At 38.2% G+C, this 20,763-nt stretch overlaps 3 protein-coding genes across 7 annotated transcripts; 1 reads left to right on the forward strand and 2 right to left on the reverse strand.

Annotated features, from left to right (window-relative positions):
• Window positions 1–494: 494 nt before the first annotated feature.
• On the reverse strand, window positions 495–2,002 carry LOC117914896 (auxin-responsive protein IAA31). Its single transcript, XM_034830414.1, has 4 exons — window positions 1,554–2,002; window positions 1,185–1,393; window positions 904–1,009; window positions 495–793 (listed from the first exon to the last, which is right to left on the reverse strand). Exons 1-4 carry the CDS (start codon window positions 1,778–1,780, stop codon window positions 739–741), a joined length of 597 nt encoding a protein of 198 aa, XP_034686305.1. The 5' UTR covers window positions 1,781–2,002; the 3' UTR covers window positions 495–738.
• Window positions 2,003–5,309: 3,307 nt separating this feature from the next.
• Window positions 5,310–10,713, reverse strand: LOC117914789 (nuclear autoantigenic sperm protein-like). 5 transcript variants are annotated; one of them, XM_034830258.1, is made up of 3 exons: window positions 10,450–10,713; window positions 6,252–9,026; window positions 5,310–6,029 (listed from the first exon to the last, which is right to left on the reverse strand). In XM_034830258.1, the coding sequence occupies exons 1-3, from the start codon at window positions 10,492–10,494 to the stop codon at window positions 5,700–5,702; spliced, it is 3,150 nt and encodes a 1,049-aa protein (XP_034686149.1). In that variant the 5' UTR covers window positions 10,495–10,713; the 3' UTR covers window positions 5,310–5,699. The 5 variants fall into 5 exon arrangements, with proteins under 5 accessions (XP_034686149.1, XP_034686151.1, XP_034686153.1 ...); XM_034830260.1 differs by having other exon boundaries at window positions 5,310–8,309; window positions 8,538–9,026; window positions 10,450–10,707; XM_034830262.1 differs by having other exon boundaries at window positions 5,310–7,946; window positions 8,325–9,026; window positions 10,450–10,707.
• A 4,029-nt stretch (window positions 10,714–14,742) lies between these two features.
• Window positions 14,743–18,704, forward strand: LOC117914764 (transcription factor HY5-like). Its single transcript, XM_034830221.1, has 4 exons — window positions 14,743–15,100; window positions 15,196–15,385; window positions 18,002–18,158; window positions 18,257–18,704. The coding sequence occupies exons 1-4, from the start codon at window positions 14,902–14,904 to the stop codon at window positions 18,329–18,331; spliced, it is 621 nt and encodes a 206-aa protein (XP_034686112.1). The 5' UTR covers window positions 14,743–14,901; the 3' UTR covers window positions 18,332–18,704.
• Window positions 18,705–20,763: the final 2,059 nt, after the last annotated feature.

Consider the following 20,763-nt stretch of genomic DNA (forward strand, 5'->3'; position numbering starts at 1 on the left):
ATTACCATAACCCAAGTCCTTCCTTTACCCCACATCCTTAAATCCCAAAGCAAGCTCAAATCCTCGAACCCTAACTGCTGTGATCTTGTCTGCTGTCATCTTCTCATTAGTTTTTGGGTTGCATGCATAAACTTGAATTTTATATTTGTACAGTCATGAAGATGTGTGCATGTGCAAAAGTCCTCCTCTTAATTTGGGCCCATTCACCAATCCCACTGATTAAGGCAGCCCTAGAGTTATGACACGAGTAGAGGTAGAGAGAGGACGGCCGAGAGGGACCATTTCCACTCACCAAAGCAAAACCCAAAAAGCACGAATGTTGACAAAGGCCAAATGAATTGTTCAGTGTTCACACCATTTCACCAACCTTCATAAAAGCTTCCAAAAGACCCATTTAGTAATTATTTGGTTTTTTTTTTCACTGGATAGATAGAATTATTTGCTGATGAATGCTTATGACAATGTTAACCCATCAACTGTTAACAGCAAAAACAAAAAACAAAAATATATCAACATATATTCATATCATTTTGTCCTGAGACTGTACATCTATCATAAGAATATCACTATTTGTTATGGGTAGGTAAGGATTTCTAATGAATTGAGAAAAAATATCTGAATAGAATGGGAGGGAGAAGGAGAGGGAGAGGGAGAAGGAGAGGGAGAGGCCGGAGGGGTGTTTTGAATCTGGGAAGAACTAGCATCTGTCAGCTCGGGGTGTTTTGCATCTGGGAAGAACTAGCATCTGTCAGCTCTTGTGATCTTCAGCTTCTTCACAGTGGTTAAGAACATCCTATAGATATTCAAATGGAAAAAAATAAATAAATAAATAACTTGCAAGGAAAAATATGAAAAATATGAAGAATGGAGTGATTGTGAGTATGTTAATTAGGTTATGCATACTCCCAAGGAACATCTCCGACCATCATCCAGTCCCCTTCCTTGTCTTCATAAGTCAAGATATGATATTTTCCGGAATGATCAGCGCCACCAACATGAGGATCAGAGCCTGCATGCATGTTTCCATAAAATTATCATCAAGTGTGATTCATGAAGATGAAATAAGATGTTTATTACCATCAACTTTCCTCTAAGGTAATTTAATTTCTATCAGATCTATCTACATATTCATTCATTTCTGTGTACAACAATCTGATTCTTCATTCCATTTTATATTTACTCACAAAAGATGGTGGTTTTGAACATATGGCTAAGGGTTGTCACTAAGCCATCGTAACCACTGTAGGCAAACAGATCCAGTTTCCGTCCGATTGAAATGCCTTCCATGTAAACCTTTACGAATAAGTTAGTGGCTTGGCGCTGGTTATCTGCTTTCCCTGTGAGTGTGCTCCTCAACAACGGCTTGATTGGCGGCCAGTCAACACGTTGGTCCCTGAAGGTGTTATTCATCAAGCAGAGAAAATCAAGATACAGAGTGGAAAATTCTCATCCTCATGCATGAAAACGTATATAAAAAGGATGATCAAGGAAATTGGAATAATGGGTATTTCATTTTGGTGATGATCATATGATATGTATATGTATATGGGTACCTTGGACTGGGGGCACTGGAGGAGCAGTGATGAATGTGGGCGGTCGAGATGCTAGGACCGAGCCTTAGATCAGTGCTCAAACCTGATCTTTTCGTGTTTGGTGGGAGGGAAATGGAAGAAGAAGCAGAGGAAAGAGAAGGATGGTTGTTGCTAATGCTATCTATGGATGATGAAGAAGAAGAAGATGATGATGACGATGAATGTGGGGTTGCTGCACCTCCTCCCATGTTCTTTTATATTTCAAAACAGGAGAGCAAGTGTGAGAAAGCCGCCACCTTAGGGCTTAAATAGGTAGAGAGGAACTGGCCTGAAGAGAAAGCCAGAAAGGCAATTTATGGTGGGAAAACAGGCGGGTGGAGAGGCATTGTCCAATGTCCATGGCCCATGGATCCATAGCAAGTCCACCTTCAACTGGCTCGGTTGGTTCAGTTTGTTCTCGTGGTGGCCGACATTGACATGCCGGCCCTGTCTGATCATACCACTTTTTTACCCTCTCTAAAATATGCATGAATTTTCATCAACTCTATCTACTTATGACTTATAAATAAGCAGGTCATGGCCAACCATTTCGGCTTCCACCCATTCCATATACATAGTGGACAACGTGGGCGCTTGCTTCAAATCCTACCTCAATATCCAACTTGGCTTATTAATTCACATTGGTTTTTAAAGATCAACTGGAGTCCAACCCAATTTACTAAAAAAGAAACTTCACAAATGAGTCCAAAATCTTCTCCCCCCATGCATAAAGAGGATACCATGGGTGGCCTAGTAGCTTTCCAGGACAGGACCACATGCCTAGAAAAATTAAAAATGGGCCAACCCAAATGGGCAACTGCAGTGGGTTTGCGGAGTCAAATTTAGCAATGGAGGATAAGCGTAAAAAGGTAGATGACAGACCAATGGAGTTGCCAATGCCGGAAGGGATATAGTTTGTAGAGGTGAGGTGATGATGGTGGCCAGCAAAGTAAGGGTACCAATTCCCCACTCTTTATTAGCCAGCCTCATTGTCGACCCCATCACTCACCATATTAGGGTAAAGTTTTCTGTTTAGTCTTAAGAGGCATATTCTGATACAGAGCTGTTGAAATATGCTTCAATTTTACCCCCTCTGAAAATTGTTGGGTTGCCTTTTCTTTTTCACTTTCTCTTTCTTATCACTCCACCCTCACAAATTTCATCAAGTGATTCATGTTATGTGATTATAAAAAGAAGGGATGATCCCATAGCAGTTGAGGCAGGCAGAGAGTGTTGTTGGCTTATTGCAATGACATGGCCCTGGGCAATCTTTCCAGCAATGTGACAACCTCAGTTATTAAATTATGGTACCAAGTGTGATGGTCTGTCCATTAGAAGTATCAATTTTTAACTGAAAATGAAGAGAGGAAACACCTTTTGCATCCCCACTCAGACAAAAAGAATATATCAGCTAGACTTTCAAGTATCTTGTCCAGGAACCTTGTCCCAAACAGTCCAACTTAAAAGTACTTAAGGGACAGGGAAGCATAGGTTGTTCCTTTTCTTTTTGTGCATAATCATCAGAATATTTTTTATATGCATACATTCAAAATTTCTCTGTTCTCCAAACTCATCTCTTGGATGAGTGGAATTTGGAAATGCCACTTCAGAAAATTTTACATTGGAGTTCAGAGAGAAAGTGTGTTATTAGAATAATAATGACAAGTCTAGCGACTGGCTGTTTAGTTGTTATCAGGATATATTGAGGGAGACAAAGGGCAAACATGAGGTCTGCAGCTTGGGAGTACTTAGAAAAAGTCTGTGTTGAACTAATCTAGATCTTCTCTCAAAAGAGAAGACATGTGGGCAACTTTTAGAAAACATGCCATCAACTTAATTTCCTGATCCGAAATACGCTCTTTTGGTCTTGGTCCCACACACACACAAACACACAAGCACACAGATATGGCAATTTCTAACATAGCTTCTATAATGTAAACATGTTCATAATTAAACATTTATTGAATCTTAAGTTTCTGAACCAATTTCATGAGTATACTCCATCAATTGGGTGTTGGTAGCTGATCAATCTGTACACCCACGTTTCTTTTAATGGAAAACTTAAAATGAGGTTTATATCTGGGGGGACTCATGGTTATGACAGTCCCAAAAATCCAAATATCCGATAAACTTCATATTGAAAATCAGTCATGTGTGTAGAGAAGTAGAGATCAAACAAGAAATCCACAAATAAACTTAAAAGATACGTGGGAGAGGACAACCAAGCTAGCTTGTTATGAAAGAAAGGCAGAGAAGAGAAAGAGGAATGTTTGAGCTGCAACAAACAAGGGAGAAAGAAAAGGCTGTTCCCCCAACCTTGCTTCCCTGGGGCATCTTTCTCTTCCTCCAATGCCTTTTTTATACAATTCACTTTGTGTACAACCCAAGCATCTCGCCCGTCAGCACCAACCCACCAACTATTTTTTTCTTCTTTTTATGTTTAGTTGCATTTCTATATGAGAAAACAGATCAGGAATATTTTAAAAGAAGGATTCAGGTGGATAGGCATGTCAAGGGAAAGGCTGGCCTCATGCTAGGAGCCCTATTAGAAGAAGACCCATCATCTTCCCAATGCCGGATTACATTCTCATATCCATGGACCTTCCATTTCTCACTTCTACAATTTACAGATCCCATAAATCCCCATTAGAGTGGATGATAATTATATCGCTTTCTACATTTTTTTGTCTAGTGGAGCTATCAATGCCATTCATTTACATTGATCAAACGTCCAATTCTAATCCCCTGGGCACTGATTCTTCCTTTCATTCTCAGTGAAGCATAGGATGATATTTCATACCATTTTGTAAGCATGTCTCATTGATGAGTTTCTGGAGTGGAGCATGGTCCTATTTCCAAGCTTGCTTTCATGCATGGACTCTCTCATCTCTAGGGAGACTTTTGTGTAATATGTAGTAGCAAGCAAAGCTTATACTTATCTTGCTAGAATGGTCAAAGAAAATAATTAACTTTATCAAATACTGGAGCCACTGAAACTTTTCAAGGTGACCTTTTGGTTAACATTAAAGGAATGCAGTAAGATTTGTTTTCCCCTCTCATAGACCGATATTTGATTACTAGTCTAAGTCTAGGGCTCAAAATGAGGCAAGTCTGTCAGGTGACTGCCCAGTTTCCATTGGAAGGTTAAAGAAGGGAGTTATGGCTCAATTCTACCACTGCATACTTATTTTACCTCCATCTCTGTATTATCTGTGCTTACACATTACTACTTGTGATAAAATATGACTCATAGACTTATTGGCCAGTTTGGGCCTTGATTTTGGCATATGGCAAAGCACTGGACTTCGATTTGTTAAAGTAGGAGGACACTTCAGGAATAAGCTCATATGTAGCAAGCAGCATGCACTGTTAAATGAAGGGATCTTAGAGCCTAGAGGCTTAGTTGATTGATCTAGATGGAGAATATGACTGATTCACCAAATGAGACAACCCAGTTGATACTTGTCATTGAGAGTTTTAATGCACAGGGCAAAGACTGAACAATATCTGATGCCATGGGCCATTCAGCAGTTGCATAAGAGCTTAAGCAAGAACATATTTCCTCCATCATCCATGTAAATTTATCTCATCAAACTCACATGAAGATTCAGATTCAGAAAGAATTCATTTGTATTTTGAGACAACTGGGAAAAAATCATTGTCACAGTGCTCCAACCAACCTCAAGAAGTACAGCCCTGACGACATTCTGGATTGATACACCTGGAAAAACAGACAGCTAGAAGGAAACCCGATATCTTGCAATCAGGAAACTGTACTATTAATTTCCAGAATTGAATTGCATACAAAAGAAATATTAAATATAAATTGTCTGTAAAATTGTAAGATACATTCATAATCAAATTTATCAATTGAAACAAATCACACACCACTGACCAGAGCAAAACCACCAAGACAAGTAAAAACTTCACCTAGAATAAACAAGACAGAAAGTTTTCCAAATCCTCCAATAAAACAAAAACATTGTGTTACCTTCTATATACAACCATTGTGATCCAAAAGGCAAGCCCATGACAGAGATCAAAGCATCTACCCCATACGCGACATCAACAATCAACACGACAAATATCTGCATATTGAATGCAAAATTCCTTAATGTCTCCTGACACTTACTTCACCTTTTCATCTCCCTTGGCTTCTGGCAAGAGGGCTTTTGGGCTTGGAGATTTCCCAGTGATAGCTTTCTTCACCTTCACAATGGACTGTTTTACTTTCGATATTAAGTTATTTGAATGTTTTTTAACTGGATCATCTTGTTTAGGGGGCTTTGCAGATGTTTTAGAGTCATCACCATTTTTCAAGGTCTCCAAATTTGGAGGATTAGATTTTGCAATTTCGCCATCTGTTTTTGCACTTTCTAAGTTGTCTGCATTGGTTTTTACAGTCTCCTTGGCATCAACTTCAGACAACTTTCCCTCTCCATCTTTATCTTTGTCAGCCTCAACTGAAAGGGGTATGTCCTCTTCGACATTCTCCAATTTTTTCACCTCAGCAACCACCTCTACATCTCTAGAAACCTGCTCTCTGTCAATTTCAGCAACTTCTGCAACAAAATTGGAACCATTTCTATCATCAGTTTTGGCTGTTTCAGTTTGGATAGATTCCTCAACTTTTGTGTTTTTCCCTTCACTGTCTTCAATTTTCACGTTCTTTTTGTCAGCCTCAACTGAAAGGGGTATATCCTCTTCGACATTCTCCAATTTTTTCACCTCAGCAACCTCCTCTACATCTCTAGAAACCTGCTCTCTGTCAATTTCAGCAACTTCTGCAACAAAATTGGAACCGTTTCTATCATAAGTTTTGGCTGTTTCAGTTTGGATAGATTCCTCAACTTTTGTGTTTGTCCCTTCACTGTCTTCAATTTTCACGATCTTTTCTTCCTTCTCTTCTTCAACCATTGCTGCCACAACAGTTTCATCTTTTGACAACCTTTCAACCACATCACCCCCAGCTCCTTCCTTATCTGTAGCTCTGGCAGCAGCCTTTTCTATGACATCAAAAGTGGAAGAATATCCTTCCTCTTCTTTTGGATCAACCTGAGCTTCCTCATTGGTGGGAACTGAGTTTTCATATGCAACAGGCTCCTGATCTAGACTAGTCTCCTCCTTCAGAGATTCATTGCCCTCACACTTATCAGCCATTGTCCCCTCAGATGTCATTACTTCACCCCCCAAACTTTCGCTGGGCTTGATCTCCTCAGTTTCTCCCTCAAACCCCTTGATAACTTCAGCTCTTTCTCCTGTTTCTCCCTCAACTGTGGTAACTAATCCTGGGCTTTCTGCTATCTTACACTCTGCCTCTGAAAATGCTTCTGGAACTTTTGCTACTTCTAATTCTGATTCTTTGACAGGAATGACTTCCAAGTGCTCCACTAGTTTATCAACTGCCTCAATTGATGAGTCGGGTTCAGCAGTTCCAACTGATGGCTTCTCCTCTGGTTGTTCTATTGCTTCACCTGCAACTTGCTCCTGTTGTTGTGTTTCAACCATTTCAGTGGTCGAGTGTTCGTTTGTAGCCTCTAGTTGTCTTTGAACAGTTGCACCACCTGGTTCTGAAGGAGATGATGATTCTGCATCAACAAAAGAATTTTCTATCGTTTTTACACCAGCTTCAGCGGGAAAATCTACAATGGGGATATTATCAACCTTTTCAACCTCAACAGGATGCTCCTCTAGCGCCTCTCTTTGTCTTTCAACTATTTCATCCCCTGGTTTTGAAGCAGATGATGATTCCGGGTCCAGAACAGAATTTTCAACCACTTCTAAACTAGCCTCACAAGGAACATCCACAATAGTGGCATCATCAACCTTTTCAACTACAGTAGGATGCTCCTCTGATAGCCTTTCAGCAGCTACACCAATTGGTTCTGAAGGAGATGATTCTGGTTCCAGAACAGAATTTTCAACCACTTCTAAACTAGCCTCACAAGGAACATCCACAATAGTGGCATCATCAGCCTTTTCAACTACAGTATCATGCTCCTCTGATAGCCTTTCAGCAGCTAAACCAATTGGTTCTGAAGGAGATGATTCTGGTTCCAGAACAGAATTTTCAACCACTTCTAAACTCGCCTTACAAGGAACATCCACAATAGCAGCATCATCAACCTTTTCAACTACAGTAGGATGCTCCTCTGATAGCCTTTCAGCAGCTAAACCAATTGGTTCTGAAGGAGATGATTCTGGTTCCAGAACAGAATTTTCAACCACTTCTAAACTAGCCTCACAAGGAACATCCACAATAGCAGCATCATCAACCTTTTCAACTACAGTAGGATGCTCCTCTGATAGCTTTTCAGCAGCTACACCAATTGGTTCTGAAGGAGATGATTCTGGTTCCAGAACAGAATTTTCAACCACTTCTAAACTAGCCTCACAAGGAACATCCACAATAGTGGCATCATCAACCTTTTCAACTACAGTAGGATGCTCCTCTGATAGCCTTTCAGCAGCTACACCAGTTGGTTCTGAAGGAGATGCTTCTGGTTCCAGAACAGAATTTTCAACCACTTTTGGGCCAGCTTCAGCAAGAACATCTGCAACACTGACAACATCAACCTTTTCAACCTCAGTGGTATCCCCCTTTGGGGCCTCCAGTTGTCGTTCAAAAATTTCACCTCCTGGTTCTGAAGCAGATGATGGTTCTGGCTCCAGAACAGAATTTTCAACCACTTTTGAACCAGTTTCAGTAGGAATATCCACAATACGGCCATCATCAACCTTCAGAACATCAACCACTTTTGGGCCAGCTTCAGCAAGAACATCTGCAACACTGACAACATCAACCTTTTCAACCTCAGTGGTATCCCCCTTTGGGGCCTCCAGTTGTCGTTCAAAAATTTCACCTCCTGGTTCTGAAGCAGATGATGGTTCTGGCTCCAGAACAGAATTTTCAACCACTTTTGAACCAGTTTCAGTAGGAATATCCACAATACGGCCATCATCAACCTTCAGAACATCAACAGAATGCTCCTCTGGTGTCTCACCTGGTTTTGAAGCAGAATCTGATTCTGGGTCCAAAACACTATTTACAACCACCTTTAGATCAACTTCAGCAGGAACATCCACAAGAGAAGGATTCTCAACTTTTTCAACCACAATACATTTCTCTGGATCCCCTGATTGTGTCTCAACAGCTCCATCACCCATTCCTGAAGCAGACAATGACTCTGGGTTCAGAGCACAATTTTCTAACTTTTCAGAATCAGCTTCCACATGAACATCCACAACAGGAGCATCATCAACCTTTTCGACTTCAACCGCTGTAGGAAGCTTAGTTTGCATCCCTGTTGTTTCCTCTAGTTTATTCACAGGAGTCTCTGACCCTGCCAACCCATCTGCATCAAGCTTTTCTTCCTCATCTTTTCCTCCAACTTCCTTTGGTGGATCAACATCCTCCAGTTTGACTGTTTGTGTTTCTTCAAACACCTCCATTGTCTGCCATAATTCACCACCATATTAGCTGCATGTAACATGCAAAAAGAATCTGCCAGTATCTAATATAAACCATAGATGGGTTTCTTTAGTTGCAGGTTAGTCGTATTAAATTAAATTGCAACAAGATTAACACAAACATGAAATTAGAAGGGAAGGCATATATAGCTAAGCAAATGGGAAACAGAGCAATGGGCAGGATTCTAAACTCTTTTAAGGGTGTTGATCCCCATCCTATAAACAAATTACAACTCTAATTTGGATGAACAACAAAATCAATGAAAGAAGTGTATACTTGCATGATAGGGTAGGAGTGAAGTGTGAATATTCAGCCAACCATGCAGACAGCGAAATCCCGAAATTTTACTTGAAAAGAGACAAGGGCACTCACTCACATTCATATTGGAGTTGGAGAAATAAAAGATTTCATTAAAAAAACATTGAACTTCTTGTGTCACAACCATGGTAGAAACAGCTGTTAGAACAATTACCAGATCTAATCCTCCTTACCACTAAACATAGCTACAAAAGAATTGGACAAGTAGAGATCTATTAGGTGTTGGGCATGGGGTTCCAACATTGGCACAAGCCATTAATGCAGGATCTTTCCAAAATCTCAACACAGAAGCAGAACAAGATAATCGTGCCTTTGCAAATATACCCGAAAAATATTCTGTTTAACAATCAAGTTAAGATATAATTCCAAGTACAAAGAACATAATATGTTCTTGTAATTAACTATAAAATAGTCAGGAACTAGCCTCAGCAACAAAAAAAGGCATAACTAATACATTCTTTTGAATAATTTTGAATCAAATAAGGTGCCATTTGCAGGCTTCCATTTTTCAATGAGAAGCAAAATCAGGAAAACTTGTGTTTCAGTTGACAGACAAGGCTTCTCATCATTGAGCTATTACCCAAAAAAAATTAAAAGAAATTAGAACCTTGAGCTGAAGGATTATAAATCCAATCATCTCCAGAAGGGCAAAGTCCCAAAACTGTTCTATTACAAGAACAATGGCAACTGGGAACTTTCCAATAAGATCCTGGGGGTTTTATTCCCAAATCCCCATTGAAGCTTAAGCCATACGCATTCCATTTGGACAGAAAAAACCAATCCTAACTGAACCCTTGAAGAATCTGCATTCATCAGGAAACAAAGATACAAAACTAGAGCATTCTCATCATCATAAACTCAAGTTTTCATGGCAAACAATTCGCAGTATTGTCAAACAACTGCAAACAAAAATAAACAGATAAAGAAATGAAACTTGCTCAGTTTTTCCATGGAAGTAAAAGGACAAAATCCTCAACTGGTCAACTTACAAGAGGATTAAGCCCATCAACTTCTCTTGAAAACCAAATAAAACAACCTTAATCCTCAACAAATGGACCTTGTACTCAGCAATGGAGAAAAGGAGCTTACCTTATCAGGGCTGTGATGATCTGACAGAAGAGTCTCAGTAGCCATGGAGATGGGGAATCAAGAGCCTAGAAAAGAATATAGAGATGGGAGGGGAGCAAGAGGATATGCAAAGAATTATGAAGCACAAGAGAGGAAGGTCCGAAAAACTCAAAAAACACAACTCAGCCCAAATTAGAAAAATGTACAAACATGGATAAAGATGGCCACATGAAATGAGGTGGCGTCTAACTGTCTGCGAGTATCCAAAATGGATGCCAAATTAATTCCCAACGACACACTGAAATAACAAATATCTTTAAAATGGACCACCCTCTCTAATAAAGGTTAAAACATACAGGAAGAGAATATAGCTTTCTATATAAGCTAATTCAAAGCTTTGAAAAATATTGATTAAATAAGAATAACTTTTTTAAGCTTAAACGAGAGGCTTTAACTTTCATAAGTCAATTCAAATAAGAATTTATCAGGCATCTTAACATAAGCTTGGATAACCCTTTTTCCCAGCCCAAAAAAGAAAAAGGGAAAAGGGAAAAGGGAAAAGGAAAATAACAACTGAGAATATGGCATGCTTTTGAAAAAAAAAAAATAGGCTACAATGCATGATTGTCCACTGATGAATGCATTTGGCTATTCATGGGACAATGTCCCTTGTAGTATTCAATCTGAGTAATTTCTGGGCGCCCCCACCCACCTGCCATGCTCTTTCGAAGCCAAGTCCTTGCTATAAACTTCTATGACTTGACACCACACTCTATCTGTGCTTTATTTTTTTTTTTCCTTAATAATTTCAGTACAATAAAGGCATGAAGGTGTGTTATCTATCCCTTTTCGCTTTGAAAGAAACCATACCCTCCCATATGGGAAAGAGGTAGCCTAAGAGGATTGCGTCCTGCAAAGCACCAAAATTGCCATGGTGGTGCTCTTTGCTGGATGGATGCCTGGAAAGGTGGGCCAATTGGGTGGACAAGATTGGAGTTCTTTTAGTAAACAAATCTTCATCTTTCTGATTCAGTGTCATTTCATTTCTTTTGCGGATTTACCCATCTGCTCATATTTCCCAATAATGGACTTGTCTTATGACACAATCTTCACTCAACAATCCCATAATTCTGTGAAACTGTCTGTCTACTCTTATGACCCATGTACAGTCTTGAAATTTAAGCTAGTTGGATTTGTTTTTTCCAACAATTTCTTTGAGAACAAAAGAAAATGCAGAATAACATCCTAGTGATGATCAAATAATGCTCAAAAAAAATTGTAAAATAGGTGAGCAGAAAGCAATGTTAACATAAACAAGTATCACTCTCTTTTGGTCGGTGTCTGGTCCATTACTTGAAGGTCAATCTTCAAACCATGAACCAAGTCCATATGTTTGATAAATTCATACGGGGTTAGTTAGTATTAGACTATTAGTTAGTTTATTTTCTAATACCTCTTCCTTAAAAATTGCTTTGCAAACTGAAAACGACCAATATTCTTAAGAACAACATGTGAAGCTCTTGATTGGGTAGCCAGCGAGTAGGCGGATAATAAAGAAAGAAAAGATGTAGATTGTAATTCAGGGTCCATAACCCACTACACATAAATAAAAAGCAAGTTCCAAAAGTCCATGTTGAGAACTAGTCTTGACGAGGAAGAAAGTTGATGGATGAGTTGTGGTGACAGAGGGAGGGATGGGATGTGAGCAGGCACGTTCACTCTGACCCAACACCACGTGAAGGGCCACCTAAGGAAGAAAAGACTCCACGAGTTTTCCACGAGAGCTTTCTTTACAACCACATGTGCTTCACATGTATTTGTGTAATGATTCCGTATTTAATGGTGTCTCTGAATTTTCACTTCTGTGATAGCCAGGTTGGAGTTAGAAAAACAATTCAAGAAATAAAATAAGCAAGTGCTTTAAAGGAAAAAAGAAGGAAGGAAGGAATGTGTTAGGTCAGATCTCATCCAGATCATATTGTCCATCCTTGTTTTGGACCTTACCTTCAAGCTGTAGCCCATGCCATGTAGTGTAGTTGTTGTTGCCAACTCCATGGCCGCACCCACATTGGGGAAAAAGGGTTGTCCAAACAGGAGAATTTGGTCACCACCCACCAATGATCAGTCACTCTCGTGGGCTATAGACTAACAGTTTTGTCACCCCTCGACAAGCCACTCCCCCCCTACACACTATTGTCACTCTCCCCCTTCCCTACTGCACTGTTCCCTAGCATCACACATATGCAGCCCATGTGAGATAAATTATCTTCGCATGCTTGTGAATAGTATTCCTCTCGGGTTAAAATTCATTAAATGAGTTATATAAAAAAACTCAAATTTATTCAAATTCAATTACATTCAATACAAACACTTAAAAAATGTGTTGAATTCGGTTTTTCTTGATAAATCATATCAAACTTTATCATAAGTTCATAACTTGAGAGTAACGTTTCATTCATTTTCATTCTTAATACAAGTAGACAAAGGACATGACACAACTATAATCAAGTCTCTTTGTCAATCATTTAGATGGTAATGCGGTTGGCAATTTTAAGTAAGTTTCCAGGAAGCAGGTGACCAGCAGGGTCACAAGACGATAGGCAATTGCAAGAGTTGGACAGTTACGTTGTATTATAAATATTGAACGCGAATGGTTGGCTTTTTAAAGTAAGCTTCCAGGAAGCAGGTCAGCACAGTCATAAGACAACTGGCCTTCCAAATCAACCATATGATTAAATTAAAAAAGCAATGCCATACATTTTCCTTCATGATTTTACTGAAATGACAGCCCATGACCAGAAACAAATTAAATTAAATTAAATTAAATGTTTTCTCTTTTAACCAGCACCTACCAATTTGATGGTAAAGAACATCATGATAGTATTATAACATACACAAAAAGCCCGTGACATATGTAAAGACTTCAAAAACAAGAAGAGTTGTGATTTGATTGATTTAGATAAGTTAAAAGGTTAATCCACATCAAACCAACTTATGTCTAACCCAATCTATTCAAATAATACATATGTTAACTTGACACCTAATCAGACATGAGTTGGAGCAAGTTAGTCTTACCCAAGTTGCAACCCTAGGCACGAGTAATTGCATTTAAATGAGATGATTAAAAATGGTTGATACTTGGTACAATGTTAGAGGGTCATGACAAATAATTAATCCCTTTCTATGTCAAAATCAATGGAATGAATCTATTTTGTAAAAGGCTTTGATAGTTCAAGATAAACTAAGAAACACGTGTTTGCACCATTAGATTTGGTGGTTTAGTGGTGAATTGATTAGATCGTGCTTCTACGAGTGTTTCAATTGTTGGGGTACGAGATTTTAATAATGTGGATTAGTAAATAGACAAGTCCAATGATAATAATATCTCCTTGCTAATTGGTGATTGAGCAAGGTAACGTACTTTATTAGGACAAACTCCTACAAGTAAAAGAAGGGTAGTTTGGGGAATTCTCAACTAACCCCCTTCAAATACTAAGTTAATAGATAGCTCCACAATAAAGTTTATATAAAATGATTGGCTTAAGGATGATGATTTAACTTCAATACATGTGTGAAATTGAATGTAAAGAATGTCCATTGAAATGGGATAGGATGTCTAAACACACTCATATAATGTCAATTTTGAGAGGGCCTTAGGTTAATGGAATTAGGCAGTCTCACTTGTTGTGATGGTCCTAGAGAATGCTCCATACCCAACCTAGTCGGTAGGTTATTGTTGGGCATCAATGCTAGATTTTTGGTTTACTATTGGGGCTTTCCTTCGCTTCGACCTCTCCTTGATTCCCAATGGTTGACACAATGGTAACCTTTGCTCGACCTATACAAACTTGGGCGTTAGGCCCTCGTGGGGTTTTCTTGAATCTAAGCCCACTTAGATGGGTCGAGTGGGTCGACTCCTTTAGTAATAAAGCTTGCATCTAATGCCAAAAATATCCAATAATAGCATTCATTGAATGAATAATCAATTTTAATCCTAGCTTACCTCATGGTTTTTCTGCAAAATTCATAGTAAATGATTGATGAAAGAGTGAATTACTTTTATAATTTATCATTTTAGTGCTCATTTACCCTTTTTACCCTTTTTAAGAACATCCATTTGACGGGAAAGGGCCAGTCAAGTGAATCTAACCCAATTCTGGGGAAAATAAGAGGTCTGGTCTGAGTTTGGATCAAAGCCCAAATCATGGCGGACACGACCCAGCTTAGGTTGACCCATTAATTGGGAGGGAACCCAGGGAAGGAGCTCAGCTTCGTGTACCTTAAAAATCCTAAAGTAGAATAGTAATAAAGAAAAAAAAGGCAATGGAGAAGTGTTGGTAAGTGGGAAAAAAGTGGCGGCTCTCCATTCATCAACGTGGTCGTTGGTGAGCCAAGCTTGAAGCTGAGAAGCAGTCACCCATTTCTTCTTTCTCCTCCACTAGTACGTACCCGCTCCGCAGGCTTTCTACCCACATGCCCGAACCGCCATCACCGCCATCACCGTATCACCAGCATTCTGATCAGGAGCCCAAGATGTCTCTTCCCAATCCCACCCCCTCGGCTTCCAGGAGTTACGAGCAGGAGGGATCATCTTCTTCTTCGCCTTGGAGGAGGCACACTGCCGATTCCTTCCCTCCTCTCAATATTCATTCTGACAACAAGCACAAAGTAGGTCGGTGCCCTTCCTTCTCTATACCATCCCCACCACCACCCCCACTGCCGGAACTATTTCTTCACCCATCCTTTTCTTTTGGTTTTTATCCTCAGAAGACAGCGATGAAGATTTGTTCAGAGTTCCCGACGTGGAAGCGCAGCCCCCTTCGGATTCAACGCGAACCACCACCACCACAACAACAACAAATACTAGTAATAATCCAGAGGTTCAACAACAAACTAGCAGCGGCAAGCGCCGGAGGGGACGCAATCCTGTGGATAGGGAGTATAGAAGACTCAAGAGGTACACATTATTTACACATCACCCCCCTCCTAATTTTTATGTTTACAGGTGAGTTCATCACATATTGATTTGAGCCTGTTGGCCAATGTATAAAGATGGGTACATTCATATACCATTGACTCGATGTGATCTAATATTAGTATCAAGTATCAAACTTTAACAATCACTCAGATCCTTCTAGGTAATTGATCTGGTAGCTAGAATGTGCTTTTAAGCTTCTAATAGTGATACATACATACATATTTTTACTGGACCTGGAGAAACAAATATACGAGCCTACGAGATTCTACGAACAACATTAATAAGGGAAATCTATTCAGCTACCATAGACCCGAGATGGGAGCTTTTGTAAGGTAAGGTGCTGTCAAGATAAGCTGTGATGTCCCAACTCGATTGAGGGAAAAACCTTGTATACACGCATTAAAATCGGAAAGGTCTGTTAGGTGTAAAGTAGGTAATATTTACAATATTTACATGGACCCCCACAATCTGGATCGGACTGGGTGTTTTCACGTTGAAGTAGAGCCTTAATCCAAGCCAAGTATTGGACTGACGCATGCCGTGCTTGGTCTAATTAATTAGTCGAACTTGGATCAAGCTCAAGTCATTTAAAGACCTTGTTCATGAAACCAAGATTACAAGAGTGATTGCACTGATAGCGTATACCAGACGTTAATTCATAAATCATAACTGTGTCAGTTGTACTTCTGCAAGATTCCTATTTTCCTTCTACAAACACCAGGTCCTGGAGAGTATCTTTTGAGGCATGCCCAATTTGTCATCAGACCTGACCACTGAATTGTAGTACTTGTTTAGATTTTCTTGTTTACTTCTTCCTTTGGGTTTTGTCTGTTTAAGCCTAGTAAACCCTAATGGGTCTGAGGTTCCAAAAGCTTGGCTTTTAAAGCGCAACCAAAAGCCCAAAACATAATCTTAAACTTGATTTCTCGAGAGGGTGAAGACGTAAAGCGGAAGAAATATTCTCCTTACCGTTCTGTCGACGTGGAAAAGCATAAAGTCAGATCCCTATAGAGAGGGTAATGTGGCGTGCCTGGGAGAGGAATTGAGGATACATGGAAGTACATAGATTGACGTAATAAAGGAGGTGTGAATATTGCAGATGTTGGACTTCCTCGGGAGCAACCGGAGCTAGGGAGGGTAAGCGTAGTCTCAAGACTCTCTCAACTATAGGATGGTTGCGTGAAGGCTTGACAATATTGAGGCGACATGTTTCTGTGCTGATTATCGTCTATTAGATAGAAGGCACAGGAAAAATTCATGCCTGCATGCCTTTTAAGAGCAACTAAGATTGAAGGCCATGCAAGATTTCTCTCTCATTTTTTTGACAGCTTAAACTAGACACCCACCCCTCTCAATTTCCACTCTACCCTTTGAATTATTGGATCGTTTTCCTGCTTAATAGTTCCCTTGTATTACTTTCTGATAATGTGGTTTGTAGTTCATAACTACATCTTGCTGTTTAGCTATCAATTAGGTATACGCGCCTCCCTCCCCATTAACCATTTTTCCTGGTTATCCAGAATCCTCCAAATATAGAGTGAAGGCATATAGCAGTTTGAGGTGGGACTGGGGTTCATTAATTTCTTATTGTCAACCAGACTGGCTTTAAATGCTTATTGTCAACCCAGAAATGTTTGATATATAGCACAGTATCCTGAATTGGTCTATATGATGAGGAGCTCAGGAGCCTCTTAGCCATGAACCTTCACCACCACTTTGCATTTAGATGTAGTTTTACAAAAATTATGTTCCATGGATGATCTTTTGTAAGCTTTAATTTATTAAATACCCTAAATTTGGAATTTGGAAAGATCACCCCCTCAATTTAGTTTTGTTGATATATGTTCTAGTTTGCAGACCACTCACTCAACCAACTTGCTGAGGATTAATGTGGTGTATTTCCCTAGATCAGTTAAGATATTGTGCAGATATATACAAAACGATGCCCAGAGGGTGAGAAACCCAAAATCCATAGGCAATGCAGCCTCTAGAAGAGCCACCTTCAGTGGGGTAAAACAACCTTCTTGGCTGAGGAGTGAATGTCAAAATTAACTAGCTGATATATATATATGAGAATTAGCCATATATAATATCATAAATTGATCATATTTGTGTTTCCTATACATGGGTTATTGAGTTTTGATATTCACTTATTCTAGTATGAGCAAGTACAGTACGTTAGCTTCTATCATCTTATTAATTAAGACAAATGAACAATGTAAAGAGTTTCTTCCATGTCTTCCTTCATTCTTTAGGATACTAATTATCTTCCTTTTTCCCTCTCCCAAATCCTAATAGTTTCTTCATCTATAGTACCTGTTACAAATCAAGAAATATCAGATAGGTCAACCTAATATTGGGCAGGTTAGGCTTCCTCATTTTCAGCTTGTTTATCATAGGAACAAACAATCTAAACTTGCTGCAGGTCATTGAAACATATACCATTAACATGTGTCTCTTGGGTTGATTTTCTTGAATAAAACCATTTGGTATATCGAGCATGGAGAAACTATGATCAGGTGGTAGCATAACAGTGCAAATTAATTGCACGTTTGTTGTAAATGAGCTGATGATCAAACTTGTCCTTGAGAGCAGACTGCTGAGAAACAGGGTTTCTGCCCAACAAGCTCGAGAAAGAAAGAAGGTGTATGTGAATGATCTGGAGTCGAGAGCCCAGGAGTTGCAGGACAGGAACTCAAAACTAGAAGAGAAAATCTCAACTCTTGTTAACGAAAACACCATGCTCCGGAAGGTGAGGCCCCAATTATATACCAGTTTAATTGCTTGGGTCGAAATTCAATTCAACCAGTCTCATCTTACCCCAATATTCAACTACTTGTCCTCCAACAGGTCCTCATGAACACTAGGCCTAAGATGGATGACAGTAGTACTGAGTCAAAGCATGATCAGTTGGGCAAGAGCTGAAGAAGTACTTCTACTACATCCTTCTGCCTGTCATCAGATCAATTTATTTTTGAATCTGCGCCAAACCCATTTGCCAAACACCTGAAAAATTAGTCTTGCAGATATGCACTTAGCTGTGCTACATGATGATCACTGGCTGGGTCATGTGAACTGTCCCAGTGCCATGGAGCCACTATCACCTGACTCTAATCATTTTGATTTACTAAAAGTGTATTTACAAATTGTGTTCCAAATTAAGGCAACCTCAGCCTGCATGCTGCCTTCATTAAGGTTGGGGGCCACACTAAATGTAATTGTGTAACCTATTAATTACTACCACTGAATCAATCTATATGACTATTATTTCCTTAGTAAGTACATATTCAATTATAAATTCCTGGTTATAAATAAGTACTGAAATTTTGACAATCTTCGTCTTCATAAATTTTAATGATCATGTCAGAATTTCAACTAATTTTCAAAAACTAGTAACAATAGAAATGAAGATTGAAATTTCAAACGTTGATAATAGAAGAGAATACTAAGTTCTAAAAGTTTGAAATTGTAAGACAACAAAGAGGGTGGAAGAGATTGATATTAACAAGCAAGATGGTAGTGGTGAGCCCCATGGAGTCACTTTTTCTGCAAATGCATGAATAAGAATTCATTAGAGTGGGAAGGCTGGTTGGCTAACCCTTCTACAACGATCAACCCAATCATGATTAGATTTTTTTATTTTTAATTGGGTTATTAGATTAAAAGGGTTTTTGAATACACAAATTTTGAAATTTGACCTTCTACTGGGGAGTAAACCCAAGACCGGATCAACTGAACTACCCCTCGGAGTTGACCTCCATCTACCTTTTTTTTTTACCTTTATTAGACAAAAATGCTCTTATTATTTTTTCTAAAGATAATCATTTATTTTAAAACCTCTCTATAAATATTTAAAATAGTAAAAGATATTTATATAAAAATGGGTTACTTAAAAACAAATATGGAAAGAGTTAGATTTACAATTTAGAGATTAATTCATTCATTTTAACCAAATATTTTTTTTTAATTTTTAGTTTTAAAAAAAATAGATATACAATTGGATCAAGAATGTGCACAAAATCTTACTTCGATAGTTGTGGGTCTTAGAGGAGGATTTGTGAGATAACTAGGAGGAAGAAGATACCATATAGACTAAGAAAAATAGAACTTTTATTGAATAATTTTTCCTAATTCCTTCCAAGAACTAGTCTTTTTATACCCAAGACTCAACGAAAATAAAAGTAAATTAAATGTAGATCATGGAATAAAATCATAACAAAATCAAGCACTTGTCAAATTTGGCTTATTCCAAAATACCTAAAATAATCAAAATAAAATCAGGAACCCTAATTTAAAATGGATCGTTACAATTTGGGATTGGGTGGGATGAGTGTGAAGATCATGCCACTTGTTGAATAATTTAAGTTTACTTATCCCTCATTAATGCATCATGAAGAAATTATACAAGAGCTACTTTAAATTTAAAGTTTTTCTCTGAGGAATAAGGGTTTTTCCAACTCATATAAAAGAGCTCAAAAGAGGGAATTATTTTAAACTGTTGTTTAATTATTTATTGAGCCTTAGGAAATTTGTTTGAGTGCATATTAAACCTGAATTTGCATTTCATTTCGGAACATCTTATAAATCTTAATTTAAATCGTATTTTTTATGTCAAAACTTGTAATTGGGATGTTATTATTCACATATTTTTGAGAGTTTGCTAAGGTTGAATATAAGAAGGCATTTGAGATTTTTGCTTTTAAAGTGTGGTGTCTCTTGAAGAGATTATGAAGACTCTTTAGTGTTGTACCAGCATAAGGTTTAATGCAAGCAATTTTAGTTCAAAAGCATAAAGATAAAATAATTAATACAATGGTACACGAGGTTGTTTGGTCATCCATAGATAAGAGAGAATTTTTCCACTGTACCATTAAAAATATTACAGAAGTTTTATATTTTTCCATTTTTTATACCCACATCTTCATATTATGACTTTTTATTTTTATAAAGATATTTTCAATAACTTTTCTTATTTAAAAAATAAATAATTAATATTAGAATAATATATTAATTAAGGAAATATTCTATACCATAGTTTTTACACAAAAAAAAAAAAAAATCTAGGAGTTTGAGAGACTTTTCAATCAGGATTGCTAAAGAATCAAAAGGGTAAATGTTTAAAAACTTGGTTTAAAAGTTCTTTTCAAGAAATCCTGTACCTATATTAAATTTAAAGAAGAGTGGATATAGATTAGATCACGATGTTTGATGTTTTGAGATATATGAAACTATTTATTTGACTTAAACGAGTAACAGGAGAAAATATGAATTTTTAATTATCTCCCAAAGCACTTCTTTGACGAGAAAAAACAAAGAAAAGAAAATTTTTTAATTCTACAAAGGGAGAAAGGGCAAAT

Source organism: Vitis riparia, chromosome 5 (genome assembly GCF_004353265.1).
Source record: "Vitis riparia cultivar Riparia Gloire de Montpellier isolate 1030 chromosome 5, EGFV_Vit.rip_1.0, whole genome shotgun sequence".
Classification (NCBI taxonomy): Eukaryota; Viridiplantae; Streptophyta; class Magnoliopsida; order Vitales; family Vitaceae; genus Vitis; species Vitis riparia.